General features: G+C 41.1%; 1 protein-coding gene across 7 annotated transcripts in view; it reads left to right on the top strand.

Moving 5' to 3' along the window:
• Positions 1-10,111, top strand: part of LOC107719251 (receptor-type tyrosine-protein phosphatase delta-like) — a 35,344-nt gene that overhangs the window by 3,614 nt on the left and 21,619 nt on the right. Inside the window, exons 2-6 of one of the 7 annotated variants that reach the window (XM_016526629.1) lie at positions 1,780-1,791; positions 1,960-2,072; positions 5,247-5,288; positions 5,719-5,816; positions 9,296-9,419. In XM_016526629.1, coding sequence (XP_016382115.1) covers positions 1,780-1,791; positions 1,960-2,072; positions 5,247-5,288; positions 5,719-5,816; positions 9,296-9,419 — 389 coding nt within the window. Of the gene's footprint in view, positions 1-1,761; positions 1,792-1,959; positions 2,073-5,246; positions 5,289-5,718; positions 5,817-9,295; positions 9,420-10,111 lie in introns of all 7 variants that reach the window. The other 6 variants (XM_016526628.1, XM_016526627.1, XM_016526630.1 and 3 more) reach the window with 6 other exon arrangements.

Genomic DNA, 10,111 nt, shown 5'->3' with positions numbered 1-10,111 from the left:
CCGCCCCCGGACCTCCCAATACAGTAAAACTGCACATTTTCGAGTGGCCTTTTATTGTGGCCAGCCTAAGGCGCACCTGTGCAATAATCATGCTGTCTAATCATCATCTTGATATGCCACACCTGTGAGGTGGATGGATTATCTTGGCAAAGGAGAAGTGCTCACTAACACAGATTTAGACAGATTTGTGAACAATATTTGAGAGAAATAGGCCTTTTGTGTACATAGAAAAAGTCTTAGATCTTTGAGTTCAGCTCATGAAAAATGGGGGCAAAAACAAAAATGTTGCATTTATAATTTTGTTCAGTGTATATATATATATTATTTTCTGTTTTTATTTTAATTTTAAAGTTTTAGTCATTTTGTTTAGTTTTTTTTTCATTTTTAGTTCAGCTGTAGTTATTTTAGTACATTAGGTTAAACAATTAAAATGAGGAATGTGAGAAACTTGCTGAACTTTATTTTATATTATTATTATTATTATTATATTTATTTATTTATTTATCTTTATTTCAAGTAACAAAAATGTTTTAATGATTTCAGTTTTAGTTTCAGTTTTAATTAACTACAATAACACAGATTCAAGCAAAAAAATTAAGAGTATGGTGGGATTTTATTGGCTTTATCATTATCCAAGTGACTTCATTTCTGAGTTATTAGGGTGAAAGATTGTAAAAGCAAGCTCACTGGAATAATGTTCATGAGTGAGCAGAAACGTGTTAAGAAAGTAAATGGAGTCAATTTGGATTTCATGTTGACTTTAAGCCTGTGTGTGTGTGTGTGAGCGTGTGTGTGTGTGTGTGTGTGTGTGTGTGTGTGTGTGTGTGTGTGTGTGTGTGTGTGTGAGTGTGTGTGTGTGTGTGTGTGTGTGTGTGTTTGCAGTTATGTATTGTAAGTATCTGTGCGATAATCTGTGGTGCTCATTTGAATATAGACTGATCTGATCATCTGCTGTAAATTACAGGCATTGAGCTGAACATCTATCGTGATGAGGTCCTTCATATATCCAGGGTTATTTGATGTCTTCTGATGGCAGATTTATTTATTAATCACAGAATCAATGTCACGGGCTCATGCACACAGCTCATAGTGTAATATCACAATGTCAACAACACAACGCACTCGCTGCCTGTGATGCACCAATTCAGTACAAACAAACAGTCTCACAGACAGAAACAAGAGAGCAATTCCTGCTGTCAAGACACGTGCACAGTACATGCACAATGAAAAACCTGTAAATATCGGTGATTAAAACAGATTGTCATTTGATTTCTGAGGATGAATGATTTCTGAAGGATCATGTGACACTGAAGACTGGAGTAATGATGCTGAAAATACAGCTTTGATCACAGAAATGAATTACATTTCAACATATATGCACAAAAAAATCATTTAAATTGTAATAATATTTCACAATATTACTGTTTTACCGTGTTTCCGATTAAATACATGCAGTCCTGGTGAGGAGAAGAGACTTGTTTCAAAAACATTTTAAAAATCTTACTTCTAGGATATATATATATATATATATATATATAATGTGTGTTCAAAAAATATAAAATTACATGAGAAATAAGACTGGGATAAAGCCTTGAGTATGTTATTTCACACCAAATCTAGTTAGAATCAGGCACGGTGGATGTGTTTTAATAGAACGGATCAGATGAAAACTAACAAATGCAAAGCCACTCTGAATATCAGCAGTTGTGATGAGGACATCTGTGTTTGTCTTGCGTACTAACTCTCTGTTCTCCCCTCCTGCCGCTTCCACTGGAGCAGTCAACCAGACAGGTGAGAGCATGCAGAAGAGCTGTACCTGAGACACACGCACTGGTCACGGCTCACAGAACGTGTCACATTTGAATGCCCATCACGAGCATGTTTGCTTGACCTCTTGCAGTGCTGCTCTGATAGTCCAAACACAGTTTTGTCCTGAAGTATGTGATGTATTTCTTTCAGGAAAAGGGCAGAGTCAGAGGCCAGGAAAGGCAGTCTGCCCAGCGGTAAAGAAATGCCCTCCCATCACGCCACCGACCCTGTGGAGTTACGCCGTCTGAACTTCCAGACTCCCGGTAAGAGCTGCTGACCGCCATCCTCCTCATCTTCACCGTCAAACACAAACCATCAACCAACTCCTTGAGTCTGAAACTAAAGATTTTGATTCCGACTCGTTTTCAGTGAAGTGAAGATTCTAGGCTTAGAAATGGTTGAATCATGAGGAAGTCTCGAACAGTGTTTCCCAAACCGTGTACCCTCAACAGTGCATATTTTGGATGTCTCCTTTATTTGACGCGCCCAGTTCAGCTTTAAGGGTCTCTGCTAACAAGCTGAAGAGTTGAATCCGATGTGTTTGATTAGCGAGATGTACAGAATGTGCATTATTGGGGGAACTCTGGGCTCTGGATGGGGAAACACTGGTCTAGAACACACTACCTCTGTTCCAAAGCCTAGTGAGCTGCCTACGTAGACGGCATTTATAGGTGCACTCTAGACTTGAAGGCTCCTCAAAATCCATGCAGCAAGATTGTGTTGCTTACAATTTTGGCCAAATTGTATGGCATCATTGCATTTAACCTTCAAAGAGGCAATCCCAGAATGCATTGTGACAAGCTCAGTGAATATGTCATCCATAAGCAAGACAAACGTTGATTACAAGGTCTGTCAAATTGTGGATCAGTTGAAATGAATTGAGAGGTGCTGCCTATGTGGAATACGTCAAATCAGTGAATCGAGGATCAGTTACAGATGCTGCCTGAGTAGACAGCAAGGAATCTCACTAGATTTGGGAACATGTTGGTGATGCATTGGCCAGCTTGTAGGCGCCTCATGAAGAAACACAGTCTTAAATGAGTCCGTGGACATAAACAGACCTGTGTGTAGAAAGTCAACGTGGTGCTCTTGTTTTGCTCAGCATAGTAAAGGTTTAATGGGAGGGTCTGTAAACCATATGGAGCCAAAGATACAGAGACGCACCTCTTGAGGAATCAGCCTGAATACTCACAAACGCACAGGACAGGTGGCTTCAGAATGACAGAAGAGCAGAAAATCCCTCCGGACTCTTGGCCTGCAGCTTCACAGCTGACCCGAGAACTCCTCGCAGTACATTCATAACAGCTCAGTGAGTTTACCCGAAGAGCGAGGACTGTGGCCAACCAAAGCCAGCTGAAGAAGACTATGGAGATATATTCAAGCCAGTGGCTCTCAAAACCTCTGCTGGTGATTGTATATTCAGTTGGTGAATCAACACACACACACACACACATAGGAGGGCCATTGTGTTTGAAAGCAGCGGAGTGTGAACGAGTCGCAGAGGAATGTGGGAATTGTCGAGCGGTGAACGGCTGCTCCCTCCTGACCTTGGTGAACAAGGTGAAGTGCGCTCGGTTCTAGAGCGGCCAGCCGTGAAGACCTATAGATTTATTTTCTGAGGGGCAAAACAACGGTGACAACAGTTGCTCCATTAGTTTCTCAGAGGAGAACCTGGGTGCCAGCGAGACCAGCTCTAAACACATTGAACCAGAGTCCATCTGTCTGGACTGCAAGAGCAAGACAGATGGACTGGAGGGAAACTCTTCACCTTTCTGATAAAAATGGCTCAGTGCAGCATTTGCTTCCAAGCTGTGGATGGTGGCCTACTCTTAAAAGTTTGCATCCTAAAAGTAAAACTGATTACTCCTATTAGTTGTTCAGACTAGTTCTTAACATAGTGGCTGTGTTTATGCTACTGGCCCTTGGTTTCCACTGTTTTGATGGCTTTAAAGAGGTTTTGGGCACCGGTCATGCTGGGGGACCAACCAGCCAAACCCAAAAACTCACTTACCACACAACACAATTCATAGAAGTTTATTCTGAGGAGTGGCATTTGTTGCTAAACTAAACCTTTGAAAACTCTATTGCTTATTGCATATTTTGTTGGGGGATCAGGACACACATTTAGGCTTCCCATTGTGTTTGAAAGCAGGCAAGCGTGTCCACAGAATTTGGGAAGTGTCCTGAGGTCAACACAACTGTTGGTCTTAATGAAGACCTGTTTACCTAACCGAAGAAAAACAGCTTAAACCATCCTAAGGTTGGTTAGCTAGTCTTAGCAGGCCACTAGCCTGGTTTCCATGTAGTGGTTTTGGGCACTCGTCAACAGGTCAGTCTGGGAGACTAGCTAAAGCAAGCCCGGTCAAACCACCTCAAGTTGGTTTTCTTCTTGAACCATTCATCAAGTGCCCAATGTTGCCATTGAATGTGATCCCCATCCTTACACAGCAGTGACATTCGTTTTGATATTCATCTACGACGCGAATAGGCCAGGGTTCGTATTCACGTGTCAGATTTGCATTGCAACACGGTTTCAAGAGCGATGTTCCATGCACTTAATCCTCTCAGCGGCTCTTTATTAGCGCACTCGTGCCCCTCTTTCGCAAACAGCCTCTTAGAGAAGCTTTGCATCCTCCATTTTCCCTTCAGGCAGCCCGAACGCAGCTCTCGACAGCTGAAGATCCCTCTCTTCAGTGAGAACGGCCTCTGCATTAGCCCTCCTCTCTCCAAACCCTTGATGCCGTCGTGCGGTCACTCCCCCCTCCTCCCCATCTCAATTTTCATCTTGAGGGTGCTTGATGTCGCTCCGATGCGTTTCTCCGAATGGCAGTTTCATTGTCACCGCGGCTGGTAATGGGTCTTGAGAGGCCGTGGATGGCAGCTCTCTCCTGCTGCCTCCATTAGCTAATGCCCTCTTCTATCAGCCCAGAGATGAAAGAGCCGCAGCACCGCGTTCAAGCGTACGGCCTCTTTTTCTGCGGCACGCAGGCTGTTGTTATGCAAACCGGTTATCAGAGAGCAGCTTCTGCTCGACTATTCAAAAGCATCCTCTGCAGTGCAAACACAAACTCTCTCGCAGACATGCGCCTTCTTTGCGAATCTCACCTTAGAGAACAAACAAACATGCGCATGATAAACGTGCATGCCATCTTCTCTGTCCTTGTTACGTTTGTTTTGACGTGTGTCTTTTTTTTCTCCGAACGTGTTATCCTCATCTCCGCATGTTTGTCGTCCGTTAGCCGTTAGCATGAGTGAATTTGTTTTTACTAACAAATAAACTTAGAGATGAAGGTGTAGCATCGTTTGCGACTGTCGACTGTCATTTCAGACTGTGTTTCTACTGCCTCTTTTTTTTTGTTCCGATAGAGACCGATCACCACATTTGCTTGTTTTAACGTCAGCTAGTATGATTATCCCCGTCCACTTTTCCTTCGCAGGTTCAGCCACATCGGTTTACCCCAGTAACCTCCATTTGTCAAGTTAGTCGTTCTTGTTTCTACATATGCCACTGTGTCTGTTCATTTCCTTCACTTCCTCTCTAGACTGCGTTCATCTCCTCACGCCGCTTTGCCTCACGCCAGCGCAGGAGGCGGGGTTTGATATGTCGCATCCTTTAGACTCATCGCCGGCTCAAACTTTAATATCCAGCCCCTAACGTTCTACTCTACTCCATCTTTCCACCATGTTTCCCGCCATGTTAACGCTTGCGGACGAATAACATTCCTCTCTTCATTAGGAATGCTCTGTGCGGCTTCTGTGTCCATTCTCTCCGAGCATGTGGCTGCTTCGTTCAATCATACAGGCCGAACAAACCTCACATCCTTCATCCTCTGTGATGCCCATCTCTCGGCGCAGGCTCTGGTGTGCTAGCGCTAACCCTGGGACTCTTTGTTTGTCTCCTGTCTGCAGGGATGGCCAGTCACCCTCCCATCCCAGTCATGGAGCTGGCCGATCACATCGAACGCCTGAAAGCAAACGACAACTTGAAGTTTTCGCAGGAGTATGAGGTAATGCTCAGCCATTATGTTACTTTCTGCATGAAAAATCTGGTTTTGTTCTCAACTTTTCTGACTCTGACCGGTTGTCAAAGACAAATATTTGAAAGTGCCCTGAGATATTTCTGCTACTTCTGCTGTAATAGCAAAGCTGATCATTTTCAAACTAGGAATGGTAATATATTAAAATAATAATAATAACAGTAATAATAATTATACAGCATTTACACACATTCACTTTTTTTTGGATTAACAATTAATTTACGTAATGTTTTCTAGACGTTTGATTACAGTTATCTTTTACTTACAAATTGCACTTTCTACCAAATAAGATATTTTATAACTCTGATTTTTAAATTAAAATGGCAGTTGTTAAAGGAATACAATAAGAAACATGATGCTAGGTTACATTTTGATTTTCAGCTGTTCAGTTTATTTTAAGCCTTGTTTTGCCTTATTTTAATTCATTTTAAGCCATTTTGTGCCCCCCTTGGATGTATGCGGAGGCCCCCTGGTTGAGAACTACTGGTTTAAATGCTTGTGCTTTGCATTTATATATATATATAGAGGATCGCCAAATCCAGGTGTGAAAAACTTGTTGCGTCTTTCCCAAAAAGACTCATGGCTGTATTAGATCAAATGGGTGCTTCTACTAAATACTGAGCATTTTTCAGTTTTTCTTTTTTAATAAATCTGCAAAGATGTCAACAATTCTGTGTTTTTCTGTCAATATGGGGTGCTGTGTATACATTAATGAGGAAAAAAAATTAACTTAAATGATTTTAGCAAATGGCTGCAATATAACAAAGAGTGAAAAATTTAAGGGGGTCTGAATACTTTCCGTACCCACTGTATATATATATATATATATACAAGTTATATTATCAGCATAACAATTTCAGTGAAAAGTAAAAATGAACATGAATTTGAAGGTGTCTGAGTATTTAGTTTGTCTGAGTTGGTGATCAACTTCTCCAGCATGGTTTGAGATGATCCAGAGAGTATCTTGAGTCACATGATCAGTGTCACTTATTTATATTTGATTAGTTCTTCCAGCTACATAATTAAATGAGTGTCAGAGTTGTGTCTCTCTGTATGCGCAGGGCAAGAAATCACTCATTAACTCATACATGTTGCCAGATCTTGCTGGAATAAAAGCAAGAACAAGCCCATAATAAACTTAAATCCAAATGCTTTATCATGACCTGTTCCTACCTATTTTATTAACTCCATCAACTGGATCGCTTTATGTGCTGAGCAAAACAAAGATGCTTAATAAACGTTGCTTATAATAAGTGGACATGGCAACCCTTCACGAACGCTCTCTGCAAAGCAGCCTTGCAAACATAAACAAGATGGCTCTGTTGATGATGGTTTAGTTAAAACTGCTGAACATAAGTCTTTGGTCGCTGTAATATTACTAATATGACATAATATAGTATGACAAATAATATGACAAAAATAGAGGATGCCAGAACGTTTACTGTCGTTTACTGCGCCGGCGCTGGACAGGTCAGGTAGGATGTTTGGGTGAGATCGCAGGGCCAGAGCACGAGTCCGTTTGGTGATGTCAGCGCTCACGTGACAGATTGTTTTTGGGCCCTCGGCCTGCGGTTCCTGAGCATGAGGTCAGACGTGGAGCTCGGCCAAAAGGCCTGCCAGAGCTGAGCTCAAGCACACGTTATTGTCATTCCGGGGCGCTTTTGCATGGGCACAGAAAGTCATTTCAGCAGCACAATGAAGCGCGCGAGTTCACGAGCCATGTTTCAAAAGATTTGGGCAGAATGATGCAGCTTAGCCGGAGATTTGTCATCTTTAGTGACGCATTATGGCGCAGCGCGGTGACTCGCCCTGACAGAAAAATACCACCACTGTCAATTTATGGTTCTTCATATCGAGGCCCGTTTGCTTATTGTAGAGTTACGCAAACAAGCGCCAGTGCTTTACAGCTAAAACAGCAGCGTCTCCTCGTCTTTCCTCGCAGCCAAACGTGTCGAATGTGAAATATGTGCTTCGGCTGTTGACAGTCTCACAGCGTTTATCATTTTGCTATTTCTGAGTGTAATTTGTCCAAGTGGGGCTGTGATTTGTTTGCAGTCGTCTGCTGTCGTTTGAAAGGGCACATCAGTGGACAAAAGCGCCGTTTGAAAGGGAGCACATCTCTGCGTGATCCTTTAAAATCTATTCAAGGCATGAAGACATTACTTTCCCCTCTTCGCTTACGGGACCAATTTTCATTCATTCAACGCTCCTCTGAAAACTGTAATTTGAAATTTGTCAACTTGGAGAGCTGGGCTCGCAGGCAGATGCGTATCATCTTTTCATTTTCAAAAGACACTGCGGAGACTGAATAATTTCATTATTAAAGTAAATGGGAAAAAATTGCAAACGGCACATAAGACTGACGCTGAGGTCATATTGAGCACAAAAGCTCTTTCACTGGCAGACTCGTCCCGCGCTCTTTCAGGCCCACACCTGTTTTTAAGAAGCTCAGCGCTGAAAGCTTCAATCGTCTGACTTCCTGAAGAAATCAAAAGAAGAACGTCAACGGCAGGAAGATCTCACACGTCACATGTGGAGATGCACTGTGTCAGCTAATCATTCATTCATTCACTTGATGATCCCTTTATTTTTTGTCAGTCCATTTAATCTTTTCATTATTCATTAATTGATTCTCTTTCTTTCTTTCTTTCTCTTTATTTCATCCTTTCTTTCTTTTTCTTTCTTTCTTGTTCATTTAATTTGTATTTTTTTCATTAATTCATTCAACCATAAAAATATTATAATTGCTTTCATTCATTCATTCATGCATTCATTCACTTGATGATCCCTTTATTTTTTTTCAGTCCATTTAATCTTTTCGTTATTCATTAATCGATTCACTTTCTTTCTTTCTTTCTTTAATATTTCCATTAGTTCATTCATGCATTTGTTCAATTAATTTATAATTTTTTTTCATTCATTCATGCATTTGTGCATTATTTTGTCCATAAGTTACTCCATTCATGCATTTATTTAATTTGTATATTTATTCGTAAATCTGTTAATCCATGCATTATTTTTTTAAATTTGTCAGATATTCGTCATAACTTTTATTTAATTATTTAGTTTGCTCATAAATTGATTGTATATGTATTTGTGCATTAATTGATTCATTTTGTGAAAGCATGAATGCCACTGGCCGTTTCTCTATTCCAGGACAGAAGTTGTTGAGGCAGCATGTTTCCGCCCAGCAGCAGCGTTTATTTCTGAGCGCTCTCGTTCAATGACGCGTTACAGTCGCCGCTCTATTAATACAGACTGTGAATGCTGATCATAGCCACGCGGGTCGGGACGCGCCTTTCTATTTCAGATGGATATTATTGGCGTGAGACGCTCAGAGTATGTTGAGTCCGAGCCAACAGTTAGCATACGGCTGTAAGATGAGCTGTGTCTGTGTTTAGCTCTGATGCTAATGCACTCATTAATCCATATTCCTCATTTCTCCTCAGTCGGTCGATCCCGGTCAGCAGTTCACGTGGGAGCACTCCAACCTGGAGGTCAACAAACCAAAGAACAGATACGCAAACGTCATCGCCTACGATCACTCCAGAGTCCTGCTCTCCGCCATCGATGGTACGCACACCACTTCTCATTAGTTCATCACGGTGAACTTCAGGTTTCCAACCATCTTGGTTTCCAATAAAACATGTCTAACCATCCTTAAAACAAGATACTTGTGCAAAATATTGTGTAAAGTAGATATCTCAAATTCAGTTTTGGAATAAATTCTAACATTTATTTATTTGTTTGTTTGTTTATTTTTATTTTATTTATATAAACACAATACACTACAATATATTATGCAATATATAACACAAGTCTTTTTTATGCTATGTGTCTTCTCAAGTAAATGCATCTTGTTTTAAGGATGTTCAAATAATTTTAATGGGAAACGAGAGAAAAATACAGATTAAGAAGCTGATTTGTGCAGCATATACAGCAGCATTACACATTTGTACTGAACCGTTTTCTCCATGTAAAAAAAAAAAAAACACAATCCCAAAATAAAACATCTAATTTCCCTCCAAACTGTGTTAATGACAGATTCGCTCAGCGAACAATGACACAAATAAATGCTCATCTGCCGCGTCCGGCCCTGATAAACGCTCCGGCTTTGTGTTTCCACAATGAGAAATTAAATAGTGTGATGAACTGCTGCAGAAAATCCAATGGTCCTCAGCGTGTGTGTGTGTGTGTGTGTGTGTTTGTGTGTGTGTGTGTGTGTGTGTGTGTGTGTGTGTGTGTGTGTGTGAGAGAGAGAGAGA

This window comes from Sinocyclocheilus rhinocerous, unplaced genomic scaffold (assembly GCF_001515625.1).
Source record: "Sinocyclocheilus rhinocerous isolate Xijiao unplaced genomic scaffold, SAMN03320098_v1.1 scaffold3227, whole genome shotgun sequence".
NCBI classification, from domain to species: domain Eukaryota; kingdom Metazoa; phylum Chordata; class Actinopteri; order Cypriniformes; family Cyprinidae; genus Sinocyclocheilus; species Sinocyclocheilus rhinocerous.
Note: the sequence above shows the minus strand (reverse complement) of the source record. Positions and strands in the feature narration are given on the sequence as shown.